At 43.0% G+C, this 19,981-nt stretch overlaps 1 protein-coding gene across 1 annotated transcript in view; it reads left to right on the top strand.

The window, feature by feature from the left end:
* The window catches only part of dnm1l (dynamin 1-like), a 46,837-nt gene that overhangs the window by 4,954 nt on the left and 21,902 nt on the right, over positions 1-19,981 (top strand). Inside the window, exons 3-14 of the mRNA XM_084335394.1 lie at positions 9,336-9,382; positions 10,019-10,090; positions 10,292-10,378; positions 10,463-10,625; positions 10,857-10,977; positions 11,484-11,615; positions 13,144-13,350; positions 14,375-14,495; positions 14,600-14,755; positions 18,410-18,499; positions 18,614-18,706; positions 19,031-19,084. Coding sequence (XP_084191520.1) covers positions 9,336-9,382; positions 10,019-10,090; positions 10,292-10,378; positions 10,463-10,625; positions 10,857-10,977; positions 11,484-11,615; positions 13,144-13,350; positions 14,375-14,495; positions 14,600-14,755; positions 18,410-18,499; positions 18,614-18,706; positions 19,031-19,084 — 1,343 coding nt within the window. The remainder of the gene's footprint in view (positions 1-9,335; positions 9,383-10,018; positions 10,091-10,291; positions 10,379-10,462; positions 10,626-10,856; positions 10,978-11,483; positions 11,616-13,143; positions 13,351-14,374; positions 14,496-14,599; positions 14,756-18,409; positions 18,500-18,613; positions 18,707-19,030; positions 19,085-19,981) is intronic.

Below are 19,981 nucleotides of genomic sequence, written 5' to 3' on the forward strand. Positions count from 1 at the left end.
TGAGCTAGCCCCTTTCGTGACTGCGATGTGCAAGCCATTGGCTTTTGAGCATGAAATAAAATGTCTAACCTTACGTCGTAGTCCGGTGCTTTTTTGGAAACTTTATAGTCATAACAGATACACCTAGCTGGCTGCTTTGAGCACAAGGGGCTAACGTTAGCTAGCAAGCAGCTATAGCTAAAACGCTAACTAGAAGTTAACCACTGTATACAGTTCCAGTAGACTAACATTACACCTCTGTGATTTAAATGTGTCCTTAGTAACTTATACTCGAGGGTTGTACTAGGGTTGGATGCAGTTCCCCGTTGGTCAGTCTGTCTGTTTTCCATCTTCTGCTGTGTTTAACGTTATCTGTTTGCGAGTGCTCCTGATGGCTAGCCTAGTACCGCGGGACTTTTATTATTATATGTCCGCGGGTTGGCCAGTACTGCCCAAACGTTTATTAAACATTATATGTCCGCGGGTGGTCTTGTGCAGTGCTCTCGTGGCACTGTCAACTAAAGCGAACACTCAGAAGACGCGCACTGTTTGCCAGTGCAGTGATTGCAGAATGTTTTATTTTTTTGTATACTCGCCAGCAGGGGAGGAAACTAACTTTTTGGCTTACCAGCCAACTGGCGGGTATCTGATTTTTTTTTACCAGCCAAACGTAAAAAATACTAGCATTTGGCCAGTAAAGTGGCCTAATTTCCTCCCCTGTCTGCTAGCACACAGACGGTTTCAAACTGTATTTTACATTAGAAAGCAAACTGTAAGAGCCAAAGCTATAGGTTATTGTATTATGTTTAATATTGATTGGATTTAGATACGGTCATTGAACCGTCGTATTTGTCATAATAGAGCATTCTAGATCAGGGGTTCCCAAACTTTTCAGGCCAGGGCCCAGAAAATAAGGCATCAGAGAGCCGCGGCCCAATGCACATCGTCAGGCTTTTTTTTTTCTTTTTTTTTGCCATGCGACCGTTTTTTTAAGCCAAATATCACTTCAATCCTATTAACACTTTCAGCGCCACGCCTGGTTTTCCGTTTTACCGCTTGAATGCCACCATCGGCGCCAATGTTAACGTTAATATCGCCTAATCTATGTTTTAAATTATGGCTATGTGTCTAATCTGCCCATCGCATTATCAAAGACTATTTTCCAGTCAGTGCTGTGAAGGCAGATTGATTTTTTATCGCGTCGTTGCCGTTTCAGAGCAGTTAGAAAAGCCCCCGTTTTGATATAAAAAACAGCTCATTCTGGAGCATTCTATGAAAATCGTCTTTTAGTGGAATATTCCACAACGTTGATATTCGTCAGCCTTTTTATGAATCGTTTTCAAATAAACGCTAGATGATCAATATTATACGTGCACGCACGCACATTACGGCCGCGCGCGGATAATCGCCTCGTTGATTTCCTCTTGGACTTTTACAGTGAAACCGAAAGAAGACATTTCACAAAACAGCTTATAACTTCATCAAACTTACTCTGATTATCCTACCACTGATAACATAGAGTCCTTACCTGACATCAGATGGTATCCAACTGGTATATTCCAATTCCTGATCACCATTAGAAAAAATCGATACGTGTATGGATCCAACGCGATACAGTAGAACTCCATGATCCGCGGGGGTCTGAGGCTCCAGAGGCTCTGGTAACCCCGGCTGGATCAGTGAACTGGAAAATGTGGAGTACCGGATTTTTTTCCCCATTGAGTCCATTCCAAAATCACTTATGTCATCTGGGAGACGACAGGGGGCGCTTTTTTCCACAGTGATCGTCGGCGGCCCTCGGCTATACTCGGGTAGGCTCGGGTGATGCAATAATTTTTCAGATCGCAAAAAAAAAATAAAAAAAAAAGTGTGGCTAGCAACCACCTATAAAAAAACACGAGAAATCTCGTGAGTGGCACTGAAAGAGTTAAGTTAGTTCAAGTTAGTTATTCATTTATATGTGCTATTTATGAGAGGGCTAACTTGTTGCAAAATAATAATGATAATAATAATAGCCTCATTAAAATACTATTGTTGCTTCGGTTGTTTTCAGCGTTTTATGTGCATAATCTGTTATTTAGTTTGAAATGTTCGTTGAAATAAGTAGATTTTTCGTTTTTGTTTATTTATTAAGTTAATATAAAACCATATAGTCACATTTTAGAATACAATAGAATAGAATTTTAGAATACAACTAGAAACACTGTCCTGGCCTGCTTCTAAGTTCAGTGGCCTGACAAAAAAATAATAATAAAAAAATAAAAAATAAAAATAATATTTTTTTTATTTATTTTTTTAAATCATCTCGCGGCCCATCCGTGGCTGCTCGCGGCCCACCTTTGGGTCGCGACCCCGACTTTGGGAACCACTGTTCTAGATCATAGAACATTCTAGAACATTGGTGTTACAGTATGACGTCATGATAGAACTTTCTGGAACATTCGTGATGGCATCGATGGACAAGAGCGAAAAATAAATCTCAATTTGGTCAGTATTGTCATTTGGACAAGCAAAGCCATTACTTTAAGTTGCAGGCAAGAAAGACAAGTATGTCCACTGTCTCTGGGTTAAAAAAATAAAATAGATATCCCCCCCCCCCCTTCGATATCGATTATTCAAATATATCGCAATAATTATCGGTATATCGCCCAGCCCTATGTTATTAACTCATTCAGCGCCGGAGCTATATGCCCAATATAGGTCTAGATGGCCACCGCTTTAATCAATGGGAGAAGTGGGAGATTTGCGAGTGCTTAAAATATATCTTAAATTATGGCTATGGGTCTAATACACGTCGATTATCAGTGAGTTGCTTGAAGTGAACATGTACGAAACGGATTGTTTTTTTTATCTGTACATTTCCGTTTTATACCGTTTTGAATAAGAGTATAGTTTTGGTGATTTCTAGAAATTCCAGAGAAAGACACGATAATAGCCCTTTAGTGGAATACACTAAACACGTTATCATTTTTCGGCTGATTATTGAATCTTCCTGAAATCAACGCTAGATCATAATTATTATCCTTCCTCGTGCACGCATGCAATGTTGTTTAGACTGGCGCGCCGCTCCCCCCCCCCCCCCCCCCCCTCCTCCCAACCAACGGAAAAACAGCCACACATACACACACAGATACAGCGTCGGGTAGAAATACATATCAGATCAACGATCAAATTTATATATAATGTTCTTACCTTGTATCTGATGTAATGCAAAAGAAAGAATCCAATTATCTGATCGCCATTTGAAGTACTGGGCGCGGAGGTCCGTGCCACGTTCAACAGCATTGCATATGAGGTGGTGGTGGGGGGGGGGGGGGAGCGGCGCGCCAGTCTAAACAACATTGCATGCGTGCACGAGGAAGGATAATAATTATGATCTAGCGTTGATTTCAGGAAGATTCAATAATCAGCCGAAAAATGATAACGTGTTTAGTGTATTCCACTAAAGGGCTAATGGGCTCAGACCATTCCCAACGACAACATCAGGCTGGATGGATGGAAATGAATGGATATCGCTAATAACAGAAATAACGATTAAAACCCGACTATACTCGTGATTGGCGTTCAAGCGATGGCGAGTTAACCCGACTATCATCAGGTCTGGCGTCCAATGAGTTAATAACAGGTGGGTTCACAAAAAATTATCTGGCATGATGTTGACTAGTACAGGCCATAATGTCACTGATCACTTTAGTATTGATAAACTTAGCACTGTGCTGCATCCTCTCACCAGGCTCCAATACACTCCAATTGGACAAATGTTATAGCCTTCAATAACCACGATACATGTATCTTTCCAAAACAGGAAGTTCACAGTATAATCAGATGTGTCTTCATATGTTCCACTGAGGAAATGGTTGCAAACTGTACATGGTATCAAAAGTTATGAGTTTAATAGGCCAATTATGCATGTATTTAAGCAACTTCAGGGCTCTACAGTGCGACCATATTGCTCGCATATGCCCCTAAAAATATGTGTGTGCGAACCTCAACTCAATTACGCGCACGGTGTGCGAGTGCAGATTACAGCCTCGGTCGTACTTTTTATTTCTCCGCTGAGAATCGTTAAAAAAACTACAAGTCCCACATTGCACTCAAGCCAACGGTCCAATCACAGAGTGAAGTGACTGGTTTCATGGGAAATAAAGCAAATGACCAATCGGAAGCTCTCATTTGGCTTGTTTACTTCCTGAAACTCCGCCATTGCGATCAGGGCTCTCGTTTTCCGAGACACTAACTTATTATAGTCTCTCTCTTACCAATAGCAATAGATTTTAGAACACCTAGATTTATCGATAGCAATAGTAATATAACGTTAATGCAACAAAACGAATGCCTTGCTTTGTTAATCATAACGTTGATGCAGTAGCGTATGTCGGTGTGTTGGCTGTAACGGACATGACAATAACAACGTGTACACATTAAAATTGCGATAATCTATTCTAGCATTTTCAAATCGATGCAGTTGAATTTCCCCCTTAGGATCGATGCATTGTTACACCCCTACACCAAAGTCACTGGCCCACTGTGTATCTGTGTGTATAATAACTTGGCTAGCGTTATCAACAGCAGAGATGGGCAATAGGGTCCAGCTGCAGCGCCGGACGGCCGGAGTGCAAGCGGTGTGATGTAATTGGCAGACTCGACTGTCAATCAATGGTCTACCTGACACGCAAACTCATAAACAATGTTTCTGTACTGGAGGTGTACAGTATTTCAATAGGCAACCCTGAAAGGATTATTTTTCTAGAAGAGCAACACAGCCAAAACGCATGCATTGTATGCATAAAAGGGGCAAAAGCTAAAGTTAAGTGACTGAACCTTTTGTAGCAGTAGTTTGATTTGATAGTTTATTTGATAGGGACAGCACATGTTAATGAACATCAAGTACAAAATACAAAATGTAAACATGCAGGGTTGTAGCAAGAGCTAATTTACACACATGCACGCACAGTACAAATATACATTTATTTTCGAAAAAAAAAAAACTCTTGTTACTTGAAATATTTTTACTGTGCTCCTAAATATTTTTGTGTGCTCCTAAATTTTTTCATTTAGGAGCACATGTGCTCCTTGGGAAAAAGGTTAGCGTAGAGCCCTGAACTTAGATAGCACAAGGCCTACCTACGGCACTCATACGTTTTGATACGATGTACGGTTTGCAAACATTTCCTCAGTAGAACAGAAGACGCATCTGATTATACTGTGAGCTTCCTGTTTTGGAAAAGGACATGTGTCGTGGTCCAGTTGAATATGGCTCTATAGTGCACTGTAGATTTTTATAGTTATTAGAGGTCGGGAAGTACCAGGTTACCACTTAGTGCCTGTCTGGTGAAATGAGTGACTGTTTTCAATATAATCTAATTGATCAGCTCAAAATATAGGATTCCTTGAGGATTATACCTTTGTGAAAAATTTGAGAATGCTTACAAGGAGTCTGCATTCAACAACTGTTAGCCATGAGAGCCGTTCACGCATTCAAGTTACATGTTCAATTCAATGTTCTATTTGAGCATTGAATAACTACCATGGCAATATAATCTATTTTAAGATTATATTTTGACATATTGCATTGGTGACCTGAACATGAACATGAACTTGATAATTTTTCTGACCTCAATATTGCCTGTTGTGTTTACATGTGTGTTTGTTTACAGTTTACATAAGACTTTGATTAGATTAAGATTTAACCAGTCAGGCTGCCTGCTTCTGTCTGTCTCTCTGTGTCAGAGGCAGGGCTTAGGCAGCTCCACACAGAGCTGACAGACAGTGAACCAGGTGAATTGAACGCATGTTAACTCGAGGGAGGTTGTTTTTCCCCAATGACTGCATAATTCCAGCCAGTTTGGAGAGTTTAGAAGAATAAATGGACTTTGTTTCAAAGCTGAATTCCAGAGCTCTGGTGTGGGAACATTTTGGGTTTAAGCTGAATGAGAGATGAGAGCCCATTAATGTGAACAAGCCGGTATGTCAACTGGATGACCATTTCATTCTCCATCCCAAGTGCTGAAAAGCAGTCTGGAGAGGCTTAGTGTTTTGGGTCACGCGTCATACTCAACGAGTCAGCAGGGGATGAGACAGGAGTAAAATCTCACATGTGCCAGAATGTAGCTTGCTCTCCCTATCATCCGCACCCTTCAGTGGCTGTGAGTCTCTCTCCCTCATCATTCTCTTCTCTCTCCTTTCCCCTTATTTAGCTTTTTTTATCCACTGTAGACAGCTTACTTTTGGCACTTGGTTGCTTTAATGGTTACTGAACCTGGTTACTGAACGTTGTTACTGAACCTGGTTACTGAACCTTGTTATGGAACCTGGTTAGTAGTGGTTACTGAACCTGGTTACTGAACCTGGTTACTGAACCTGATTACTGAACCTGGTTACTGAACCTGATTACTGAACCTGGTTACTGAACCTGGTTACTGAACCTGGTTACTGAACCTGGTTACTGAACCCGGTTACTGAACCTGGTTACTGAACCCGATTACTGAACCTGGTTACTGAACCTGGTTACTGAACCCGATTACTGAACCTGGTTACTGAACCTGGTTACTGAACCTGATTACTGAACCTGATTACTGAACCTGGTTACTGAACCTGATTACTGAACCTGGTTACTGAACCTGGTTACTGAACCTGGTTACTGAACCCGATTACTGAACCCGGTTACTGAACCCGGTTACTGAACCTGGTTACTGAACCTGGTTACTGAACCTGGTTACTGAACCTAACCTGGTTACTGAACCTGATTACTGGACCTGGTTACTGAACCTGGTTACTGAACCTGGTTACTGAACGTTGTTACTGAACCTGGTTACTGAACCTGATTACTGAACGTTGTTACTGAACCTGGTTACTGAACCTGGTTACTGAACGTTGTTACTGAACCTGGTTACTGAACCTGGTTACTGAACCTAACCTGGTTACTGAACCTGATTACTGGACCTGGTTACTGAACCTGGTTACTGAACATTGTTACTGAACGTTGTTACTGAACGTTGTTACTGAACCTGGTTACTGAACGTTGTTACTGAACCTGGTTACTGAACGTTGTTACTGAACCTGGTTACTGAACCTGGTTACTGAACGTTGTTAACATTTCTCTGCCTTGGAGATGTGAATCTAACTTTCAATTCACAACAGTGTAGGCTGATTCTACTGTGAACACCTTTGAAACTCCGAATCAGCTCTGACACGATCGTCAGTGGATAGAAAAGACAACAAAGTCGTGCCGTGTTTATTTATTTAGTTTATTTATAAGAGATGCTGCGGTCACTCTCTAAGCCTGTACCCTGGGAATAGCCCCAGGATGACAAAAGGACTGCAGTGCTGCAGAAGGTCATGCAGTAGCTGCTGTTAGCCAGCCTAACCCTCTTCTCCTGTCGTCTCTCCTGCACCGCAGACTCCACTTCCAGGAGAAATGAACGCCTTTACAAAGGTCTCCTCTTCCTTGTTCCTTGCCTTCTTTTGTATTTAGCAGCTTCTCCCACTCCTTTTGTTCACCCATTCTGCCCCCATCCTGCCTCTTTATTATTTGCGTTGCCTCCGCGCAGCTGCTAAACATTGTGCTTTAACTTAATGCAGCTCACGCATCCCCATCCAGGCTGGTCTCTGTTGTCAAGTCAAAGTTAGATGAATCTATTACACTGAGTCCTGTGAAATAAATTGGGGTATACATTTATAAGTATGATATATATATATATATATGCCCCACTTTTACACAACTTGCTTCAACAAACATCAGTTCAGTTTCAGTTTTCTATTTTGCACAGTTTAAAAATACAAACAAAATAAATCGAATAATATACAGTGCAGAGAGAGTAATATGCGTGCAGTCAGAATGGGCTGACAGCCTGACGGATATGTACGTGATCCTGCTGTCTTAGCGGGCCAGGCAAATAAATAGTGGTGGAGAGAGTCGATCCCAAAAGAGTCACAGCTCTATATCGGTGCCCAATTCAAACATGGACGCAGAGCAGTCGACTGCTCAGCGCTAATGGTAGGAGTCAGAGTCAGGGTCAACTATAGACATCCCTCAGTCATGCGCATGATGCGCTACTAGGCTATTGTCACGTGGCCACCCCAAAATGGGTCGTGAGGCCGTCTTGAGTGGGTCGCGGATGTGCGTGCAAAGGAATGGAACAAAAAAAGTCTACAGAACTTCTGATGCTGTGCTTTTATTTGGACATGCGTTTCCCATGATGCAGCGTGCGTGCAGTAGCATTTGTTGCCAGCATTGTCATGACTGTAATGGACTCATTCTTGTAAACATGGCGAAGCGCAAATATGACACAAACTACATTAAATATGGGTTTTATTGCATTGAGGACAAAAAGACCAAAACCTCAGTGTGTTGTGTGCAGCGAAAGCATGAAGCCATCAAAAATGTAATGCCATTTAGAAAATGAAAGATAAATCTGCCTTTTTATTTCTTTGGGTTTCTAGTTGCACTTTTGTTGCAATTTTCTTTTTGCTTATTTCACGTTTTAACAGTGCATGAAGGCATTGTGTATTGCTGCACAATCTTTTGTGAAATACATTTTTAGTGGTTAAAAATGTACTTTAATTGGGAAAAGATGGGTCCTGAGGCTAGACCAGTTGAGAACCACTGATGACTTGGGACACAGAGCTCCATGACAGAGTAGTGAGGTAGGTTGAATGTAATGACTTTGGAAATTACCAAATTTTGATGTAATAATACTCATCATTACTATCACAGTTTAAAACACACACACAGAATCCACGGGGAATGACTGATTACTGACTGGTTGATAATATCCTCGCTTTGAGTTGGACTTTATTGAAATTTCAAACCAGAGATAGTCCACACCAGTGGACCGAGACCCCTGTTTTTTTGGCGAACCTTTTGAAATCATTTGGCCTCGCACCAGAGTCCATGATCCGAACCAAAAACATTCATAAACTCTGCCCCAAACGATGTAGGTGTGAAAGCCACCTGGCGTCTTCACCCTTGTCATTTTGTTTCCTTAGTTTTGTAGCAATGCAAATGATTTCATCTGAAATCATTTCTTTGTATTTCCCAAAGAGGCTAGATCACACCCATGGGTCTGTGCTTCCCATAATGCACCATGCTTCCTCTCCCCCCCCCCCCCCCCCCCCCCCCACACAAGCTAGTTTGCTGTTGCGTAAAAGCCACGTTTCTCAATACATTGTTTGTTCAGATCTCTGGCGTTCATGGTCACTGGCCTGAAGAGTGTATTCCTGTCCCGGCTGAACAAACAAGCAGGCCCCTTGAGACACTTAGCACGACGATGGCTGTAGTCTAGTCACAACACAGATCTTTGATCATACCAGACGTAACTGACACACTACCTGTCCTCTGCCTTATGTTCCCACAGGCATTGATGGGGAGGAATGGGGCAAGTTTCTACACACCAAAAACAAGGTAGGCTGCTGTATGTCTCACTCCCTCCTCTTCGGCAAACAGTCTTGTCGATGAGAGTTCCCCCTCCTGCCACGGTGAATAAAAACAGCTGAATATTTCATAAGCCAGTGAAACATGCCCCTCTGTGTGTTGTATTGATCGACTGAGGTCTGTGAAATAGCTACCTGAGATGTTTTATTGTGGCTCTTGAGGAGAGTATGTTCAACAAGAATTTCTGCTAAAGGGGGATGCAGCCCAGGGCTAATGTTCTCTTTAAGGAACCGGGTTCAATAGCCTCTACAGTGGGAAGACGTGCAGCGATTATGATGCTCTGCGTAGTTCTTCATGTCTGAATAAAGAAGGCCTTGTCATGCAGCCTTGTGATGCTGTATTATTCTGTATGCAACTTCTCAAAATAAGTTTATCTCTAATCCTACTTACTTTATCTTTCCAATCTGAGTGATTCGCTTCACATTGCTTTGATAATAATTGAGAGTAGGAGGAGGAGGGGGTGGGGGGGGGGGCGCTGGGGGCTGGCGGCGGCCCAAAAACCATAGTAAATGGATGTGGTCAATCTAATCTACATGCCTCACAGAATCATTGGTTACACTGCATACGTGTTTAAAATGTGTGTTTTGTTTTTGGTTGTATTTTCAGATTTACACAGACTTCAGTGAGATCAGGCAAGAAATTGAAGCTGAAACCGAAAGATTATCTGGCAACAACAAGGTATTTAGGCCCTTCGGGAGGCGATCAAATGTTGTCAAATAATGAAACGGTATTGATATGTGGTGAAATGGGGGGACCTTGATCCCGCTGAATGAACCTCCGCTGCTGTACTCAAACCTGTGAGACTATTTCAACTTTGCTGTTCAAGTTTACTGCAGGTTTAGGAGCAGAATTGACTTCTTGTGTTTTGTGTTTTTCTAGGGCATCAGTGAGGATCCCATTCACCTGAAAATCTTCTCACCACACGTTGTGAACCTAACCCTGGTGGATCTTCCAGGCATTACGAAGGTACACAGAACCTCTTTCTTTCACTTCTTTGTGCCCAGTAAGCTACACAGACTGAATACAAACCTGTAAAACTATTTCAATCAGCTTCCAGTGGGCGATCAACCCAAAGACATAGAGATGCAGATCAGAGACCTGATCCTGAAATACATCGCCAACCCCAACTCCATCATCCTGGCTGTGACCGCCGCCAACACAGACATGGCCACATCGGAGGCCCTCAAGATGGCCCGCGAGGTCGATCACGATGGTAAACATCCCTCCTTTTTGCTTCTCCTTCTTGTACCTTTTTATATTTCTTTAACTTTCTCTTTCCTGCGGCATTCCTGTCACTCTCACGTCCTCGGATAGTTCTCACCAACACAAAGGGCGGTCACTTTTAAATCCGTTAAGCAGCTCTCGCCATCCACTGCCTGCCAAGAGATTAGTCTGGGAGCATGCGGGTGCTTTGTTTTGTTGTGACACGTGTCTGTGTGTTTAGGCAGGAGGACGTTGGCCGTGGTGACGAAATTGGACCTGATGGACGCCGGCACGGACGCCATGGACGTGCTGATGGGCAGGGTTATCCCCGTCAAGCTGGGCCTCATCGGAGTAGTCAACAGGTATTAACGCTGCTACACCGGTTTGTTCCCTTAGGTTCATCCGTTGTGTCTGTCCATGTATGTTTGGTACAAAAAGTTCAAGCTGGTGGTACTCTCTGGAGCTGATGGATGTATCATAGATTCATCACTATCCGTTAGCCAAAAGCTTGTTTTGAGAAGATGAGTTGGCGTCTAATAAAAAAAAAGCATTATCTAATGTATAATATTGAGAGGTTATGTGGTTATTTAAATTCATCTTGTGTTAAAATGATGTAATTCATAATTGAGTACCTCAGACACATAACAAAAACTTTAAGTTTTCAGAGGAACAATTGTCAACAATAAAAGAGTGATATTTTCTATCCATTTTGTAACAAAGGAATCCGGCCACCGCCTTAGCCTGTACAAAGTCCAGAATAGTTTAGGTCAGTGATATTGTTTCACATAGAGGTGAATGAATGTGTGAAAATAACCTTGTAAGACCTTTACGCCTCTGTGACCCATCGTTTTTGTTGTTGCCTTCCCAGGAGTCAACTAGACATCAACAATAAGAAGACGGTGACAGATTCCATCCGTGATGAGCATGTCTTCCTACAGAAGAAGTACCCTTCCCTCGCAAACAGAAATGGAACCAAATACTTGGCGAGAACGTTGAACAGGTATGGGATGGAGCGTCATTAGAATTCCTCTTGTTTTCAGTGGCAGGCATAAAGCCATTGTGACCCCTCAGGAGTCAGACTAGGAGTGAGCCTCAGGTGGCCAGAAGATGCAGAGCACAGGGGTCTTGAGGGTGTGTAGTTTGAGACCATTGGTTTGAGACCAGAGGTAGAATGGAGCCGTTCCCCTCACTGCATGGTATGCCAGGTCAAGAACCTTGAAGCAGCTATGGGAAGCTGGCTGACTTTGGTAGGTAGGAGATCAGGCGGGTGTCTGCATTCTAAACCAGTTCTAAACCACTCCTGTAAACCAACTAGCAGTAGTCGCTTATTCCTGTGAGGGATGTGAGGAGGATCTGATGGTTGACTGTCTCGAAGGCTGCTGACGGGTCCAGGAGAATAAGGACAGAGGAGAGGCCTTTCACTCTTGCTAAGTGAAGGACCTCTGTAACTGCTATGATTGACCAGTCTTGAAGCCTGACTGATTTGGGCTAGGAGGTTGTTCTGTAATAGATAATCAGTGAGCTGGTTGGAATGTGTTCAAGTGATTTTGAGAGGAAAGGGAAAAGAGATACAGGGCGATAGTTATCTATGACGGTGGGGTTAAAGGTTGTTTTTTTGATGAGCTGTGTTACTCTGGCTTGTTTTGGAGAGGTGGGAACCACCCCAGAATTGAGAGAAGAGTTGATGGTTGCAGTTAGGAATTGGAGGATGTCTTGTGCTATGGTCTGGAGATGTGGGCAGGGTATCGGGTCCAGCTGGCATGTAGTGGGACTGTTCGACGTCACTGATGTCAGAACCTCAGTGTCTGTAATGGGAGAGAAAGATGACAGAGTGAAAGATGAGGCTCTTTATTCAACTCTTGCAGTGGGTTGGGAGAAACGGCTGTGGATATTCTCTACCTTTTTCTCAAAGAAGGTGGCAATGGCATGATGGGGGGGGGATGATGGCATGAAGTTTGTGGGGTTTCTTAGCCGAGGCCTCAATCTTATGGTGAAAGAAAGAGGTTTTGGCAGTAGTAATGTTGCAGGGGTCATATGTCTCCCTTGGTTTCTATATTGAATGCGTGGTCCATGCTTAAGTGCATCTCGACGGCACTGTAAATTAGTTTAACTACTCAGTATAAGTATAAATAATAATAAATAAAGATTGAATGAAAGTGTGCTAACTTAAGGCTCTAACAACCATGATGTTTTTTGTATCACCTTAAGTAGACTACAAGCTGCCAGAGCAGTGGGCAGAGAGGCTGGCTGTGGGTGGCCACAGAAGAAGGGTGCTCTGTACTTTGCATTGTGGGGTGGATTAGGAGGACAAACCTGAATGATGTCACAACAGCTCTGAATGTCCACCATTGAAGAAACTGATTTCATGACTCATTTATTAACCGTGTACATTTGATTTGAACTCCCTTCCTGATATAATACAAGATAAGACCTCAGAGTATCAGTGTATACCAATTTAGTTTCTAAAGGAGCCAGTTTCCTTGTTGACAAACCAGAGTGCAAGTTGTGTTTTTTTCCTGTCATGGCAGGTTACTAATGCACCACATCCGAGACTGTCTCCCTGAGCTGAAGACACGGATAAACGTGTTGGCAGCCCAGTACCAGTCCCTGCTGAGCAGCTACGGTGAGCCCGTAGAAGACAAGAGTTCCACCTTGCTGCAGCTCATCACCAAGTTTGCTGCAGAGTACTGCCACACCATAGAGGGCACGGCCAAGTACATCGAGACAGCTGAGCTGTGAGTTATACAACTCTGAATGCACCTCCCCTCATACACCACTGTGGGGCACTTGAACCCATTCTCTCAATGAATATCAAATCCAAAACAAATCCTGCCTGTATGTGTAACACATAGGGTTGGGTACCGAACTGTGTACTTTTAATGGTACAGACCGAATTACATCGGTACTACCCAGCACCGGTTCACGCTAGATCAATCTGTACCAAATATCAGTACCGTTACATGTTTAGTATAATAGTGTAATATACTAGATAAAGAGGGATCCTTTTCCACAAATATATATATATTACTGTCCCGTCTCTTGGGTCTTTGGTCAGACCAGTTGAGGTCAGGAGTTTGATCATATTTAGGGATATAAAGGATGGCCAGATAATGTTGTTGTTTAAACATTTAAATTAGTGCTGTCAATAAATATTTAATCTGATTAATCGCATGATTGTCCATAGTTAACTCGCGATTAATCGCAAATTAATTGCATAAAATGTTACCTTAAACAGATCTTTTTCAAGTTCCAAGTTTTAATACAAATGCTTGCTTTATTTTAACACAAAAGGATGACCCTCATGCATTGCAAATTGGCATCAAATTCAAAACAGAGTGATGCACACTCTATCTCACACACACACACACACACACACACACACACACACACACACACACACACACACACACACACACACACACACACACACACACACACACACACACACACACACACACACACACACACACACACACACACTTTGAGTCAGAAACAAACATAGTATCAATGAGAGTATCAATAATACACCTGAGTGAAGTGTAGTAAAGAAAAGAAAAAAAGTTAAAAAAAATAGTGGCGTTAATAGAATCGCGCGTTAACGCTGCGTTAACTTTGACAGCCTTAATGTAAATACATGATCATGCGATTTATTTTGTGTGGTGTGTTACAACAATAAATAACAAACTGTTGAAATTGAGAGACATATTTTTTACAAAGGAAATAAAAATGACTTTAATATCTTTTCTGCTCTGTTTCCAGATGTGGCGGAGCGAGAATCTGTTATATCTTCCACGAGACGTTCGGCCGCACGCTGGAGTCTGTAGATGCACTGGGCGGCCTGACGACCATAGACGTCCTCACAGCGATCAGAAACGCCACAGTAGGTTCCGCTCGTCTTGTCTCGCTCCCGATGTGTCGTCCTGAATTCCACATGACAGTTTTGAGTCCGGGAGCACGCTGGGTGACGTTTTCTTGTGTGCGCAGGGCCCGAGGCCTGCTTTGTTTGTGCCCGAGGTGTCGTTTGAGCTGCTGGTGAAGAGGCAGGTGAAGCGCCTGGAGGAGCCCAGTCTTCGCTGTGTGGAGCTGGTCCACGAGGAGATGCAGAGGATCATACAGCACTGTAGCAACTACAGCACACAGGTAGGTCACTGGTTCACACACAGACGCACTCGCACACATACACATACACACACACACATTTTGACGATTTGCATGACCGACGCATCGTGTCGTATCCGTCTTTGCAGTGGAAAGTCATAACATGCGCAACATGTCATCTAACTAATTTGCCTTTTTTCTGGTAAATTAATCATTTGGATGAATCGATTAAATTATTTGACAGATTAATCAATAACAATGTAATGCCATGGCCTTCGCCTCACTCATTGCAGACGCCTCATTTTACTCAATTGGAAGGCAGCCACTCCCCCCTCACATTTGCATTGGATGAGGGATGTTATGTCTCATACATATTGAGAGAACTTTATTCACAACACAAGGCCACACAGCCCTTCCTAGTTCCTACTGCATTTCAAAACCCATACGACTTAAATCCCTCTTCCGTCCAACCCCCTGATCCTATGATGACCCCCTTCCTTCTTCCACCTACCTTTCTGGTACTGCTGGGCCATGCAAGGCTGGGGAGATGGCATTGTGGTGGTTTTACTACCGCTGAGGGTGTTAATTTTACTTTCTAGTTAAAATTGTATAATTATCTGGAAAACATACTATCAGAATAGAGAGTACTTCTTAAATATATATATATATATATATAATGTCATTTTTGTATGCGTGTATGTATGTGTATACATTCATTGTTATTATTATTGTTTCTTGTCGGGCAGGTGGGTGGATGCTTTACTTTAAACAAACTAAACACGTTAACTTTATAATTAAGGGATAGCAAAGGGGGGCAAAAAGAAATAAATGAGAATAGTTCAACCATGTACAACTTGCTGTAGATTGTGAGCACATTTTATAATGTTGACCCTCATGCTCCAACTTGTTGTAATTTGATGATACTAATAAAAAGAGAAAAAAGAAAAAGAAAAGATTAATCGATAACCGTAATAATAATCATTAGTTGCAGTCCAAAACTAGACAGACACACACGCACACACACACACACACACACACACACACACACACAACAGGGTATATCGCACGCAGGCAGGACACAGACACTGTATTAGAAACAAATCCAAATCATATCAAATGTATTTGTATAGCCCGAAATCACAACGAATTGCCCCCATGGGCTTCACAGATCAAGAAGAAACATCACAATAGATCCACAACAAAAAACACCATAAAATCCACAATTTTGCAACACCCCCAGACTTTCCCCAATGAAAATGAGGAACAACTCCCTAAAACCTAGCAATAGGGGGAAAACAGGGGGATCAAAAGGCATCAGGGTGTCAGTGATAATATGGTGTTGCTATTGATTGATTGATTGAAGTTTATTTCAAATATGCAACATAACAAACAAACAAACAAACATCAAGTACAGATATAGCCTTAACACTTTCAGCGCCAGGGGTCGCTATGGGCGTTGGGCCGTTGTGTGCCAGCGCTCTGTTCAATGGGGATAAATTCCGGTGTTTGCAGTGCTAAACCTATATTAAATATTATAGCTATGGATCTAATAACAACGTCGATTGTCAGTGAGTTTCTTCCAGTCAACATGCAAAAAACAGATAATTTCTTCATCCATTTCTGTTTTATACTGTGGTGAATATGAGTATAGTTTTAGAGTAATCCTGTGTAATCCCAGGAAACTCTGCCAAACAGCGATTTACTGCATTTCATTATAAATCGTGCCATTTCTCGCCTGGATCAAGAATCATTCTGAAATCAATGCTAGATTATCGGTATTATGTTTCATCATGCATGCACAAAAGGGTGGAGGGGGGGGGGGGGTCGTTTTTCTATGCTTCAATCGCCACCAACGGCATACATTACACAGTACATTACAGACACACGCTGCGATCGCGGGAAAAAAAATATCGGATCAACGCAAGATTGATAATATATAGTCCTTACCTTGTCTTTGATGTACTGCAAAAAGAATAATCCAATTTACTGATCGCGTTCGTGTGTCCAACGTTATCCACCAAAACACATGAACTGGCGGTGCTCGAGTGTCCCCAATCCATGTGTTATAAACGTTACTCATGCCCGAGAAGGAAAACCTGGACCGGACTTCTTAGATCGACGTACAGGCTGAGCCAGAGGGTTTCCAATGATGTGCAATACCGGCCGCAAGGCGTTAGGCGGCGGTATTGGCTGTTTGCGATCTCAGAGCCATTCCCAATGATAACATCAGGCTGGATGGATGAATTATGAATGGATATAGCGAATAAAAGAAATAACGATTAAAACCCGACTTTTCTCGGGTTTGACGCTCAAGCGATGGCGAGTTAACCTGACTTATCTCAGGCCTGGCGTCCAATGTGTTAAGGTGTTCAAATAATAAATGTATATAAACAATTAAAAATAACAAAGAACAAACAAAAAAAGTCAAATACGTCAGATTAAAATATTCAATTGTACAAGGTCCTAAACGTCTTGCCTCATCATCTGCTGGTGACCGGAGGGGTGGGGGTTTATAAGTCCGTGGCCGACGTTAAATCATTTATGTAATATGGGCGATACATAGATCACAGCAGTTTATATGGATCATAATAAGCAAACACGCTGAAACTTACAGCAGCTTCCTCTGACCGTTGGGTGGTCAGCGTGGAGCAGAAAGTTCGCGATTATGGGATGTTGATATATGCGATCCATTTCCAGGTTGTATAATAATATATACGTCCAAATCATGTTGTTTATCGAGTTATTGGCAACGGATCGCTATCCAGTGTGTCGAGCTCGAGTCCTTTATCGCGAGTGGCCGGACCGAATGTGGATGAGCACCACTTCCTGCCGCTCATTTCTTGTTTGGGCGATCCGCCGATCGGCCACCAGATGGCGCTCTTGAACCGTTGGAGAGTTGAGAGGAGATCAACAGGAGATCTCAAGTCTCCGTGGGTCAAATATGATTGACATGACAGATTTTTGAAATATTGATCTCAAAGACGCCTTACGGCGTCATTGGCAGATTACACATGGCGGAGAATGACGTGGTAACACGTCATTGGCGAATAAAGGGTTAATTTAGTTTATATTCCATTTTATTTTATTCCACCTTTTTATTTATTATTATTATTATAAAAAATGCTCTCATCCCAATTTAGTCGTTATGCCAATTCCCTTCCTGGTCGTTGCGCACACTGTCCCACTGTCGGCCTAGGGAGGGTGTAGTACTACCACATGCCTCCTCCGATACATGTGGAGTCAGCCAGCCGCTTCTTTTCACCTGACAGCGAGGACTCTCACTGGGGGAATGTAACGCGTGCAGAGGTTCACGCTATTTTCCCCCGATCCCCTCCCTGCTGAACAGGCGCCCCGACCGACCAGTAGGAGCCGCAGTTTACAACGACCAGGACACATACCCTGCCGGCTTCCCACCCGCTAACACTGCCAATTGTGTTAGTAGGGACGACTGACCAAGCCGGAGGTACCGCTGACAACTGGATTCAATCCCAGAGTCTCTGCGGTGGTAGGCGAGTGCATTCTCCACTGCGCTACCCAGCCACCCCCCATTTTTTTTATCTACCATAATCCGTCCGTCAATGTCGCACCAAAAACAACCAAATAAAATGCCTTGTATGTGAAAACTACATGGCAATAAAGACCTTTCCGATTCTGATATGTTCACACACTAGCAATGACTACTGTCTGTCTCTCCAGGAGTTGCTGAGGTTTCCAAAGCTCCATGACGCCATAGTAGAAGTGGTCACCTCCCTCCTCAGGAAAAGGCTACCAGTCACCAATGAAATGGTCAGTTACTGTTCACCATGGAAACCCTTCTCACTTCCAACACCCCTGGGTATTTGCAGAGGACCTTTTTGTGCTTTTGACCTGGTCTGAAATTGATGATATCTTTCTTTGCAGGTTCACAACCTGGTAGCCATTGAGTTAGCCTATATCAACACCAAGCACCCTGACTTTGCTGATGCTTGCGGCGTTATGAACAATAACATTGAGGTAAGACATAAGACTTGACTAGTGACCAATGCTTTAAATGGAGGCTGCTTCCAGATTAGTGTTTTATTTGAAATATATGTATTTTATTTGCTCAGAAGATTGACTGCACATTTGCTCTTTTTCAAGAATGCCCTGCTGTACACACACATAGTTACACACATTCACTCCACATTCATAGAGCAGCTCACTACGACCACACTCGAGACGACTGCATTGCAGGATTATGTCCCTTGCTCGTCGGCAGTTGGACAGTAGCTTCTGAGATAAAGATGAACAAACTCCATTCACCTCCCCTGCCCAGGCTGATGTGTGTATCTTTCATAGGAGCAGAGACGCAACAGAATGCGAGATCTGCCCTCCACAGTCCCCAGAGATAAGGTACAGTCCATATCCGTCAACTCCACCATCTTCACCTCCTCTCTGCTGTAGCACACTTGTTTTGTTACCTTCCAACAAATATGGACCCTCTCTGCACCTTGTAGCTTTCACTGAAAGAGTAAACACACTTCAAGATACGTTTATTTCAAAGCCAACAGGTTTGTTTGCTCTAGGTGTAGTTCATGCTCACTCTCCTGCTTCTGCTTTTAGCTCCTATTAGTTTTCTATCCACTCTTCTCTTCCTCCTTTTCTCTCTCTCTCTTTAGTCCCTTAAGGGCCCAGGTGGGCAGTCTCCCTCCCCCACTGAGCCTCCTGCCCCAGAGGGGGAGGCCCCCAAGGTGTGTGTCGCTCACTCACTGCCTGCCGGTGGCATGGTTTATTCCCCATATCCAATGTCTGCCCCTGGTCACGTTTGCTACCCGAGCTTGGCGGGGAAAACTCCACTCATCTTAAGGCGGTTATTCGATTTGTCATAAACCGGGAGTCAATTCAGACCATCCAAGAATAACTTGCACCAGTGGTTTTGGGATGTTGCCAGAGGGAGTCGATGGGGTATGAAAACAGTTAACGGCTCATATATTGGCATTTCTAACAAATCCTGTTTCTACTTCCCTATATCTCAATAACCACGACCGCTGGTGCCAGTGCCTTTTTGAATGAAGTGAAATGGTTTCTTAAAGGGTGGAGTATCCCATGAGCCACAGCCCTGTGGCCTCATACTCATACTGCAAAAACAACTGTTCCTTTGCCCCATGTAGGGCTGAGCCGCTTCAAAGCTTCAAGCTGCCATGGTACTTGATGCCAAAATCACTATTCAAGTGCTTAGTTTTCTTTGTTTTTTAGTTTTGTTACCACTCCAGACATATGCCTACATCAGCATAAGAAATAATCCAATAT

Source organism: Notolepis coatsorum (assembly GCF_963971535.1).
Source record: "Notolepis coatsorum genome assembly, chromosome: 18".
NCBI classification, from domain to species: Eukaryota; Metazoa; Chordata; class Actinopteri; order Aulopiformes; family Paralepididae; genus Notolepis; species Notolepis coatsorum.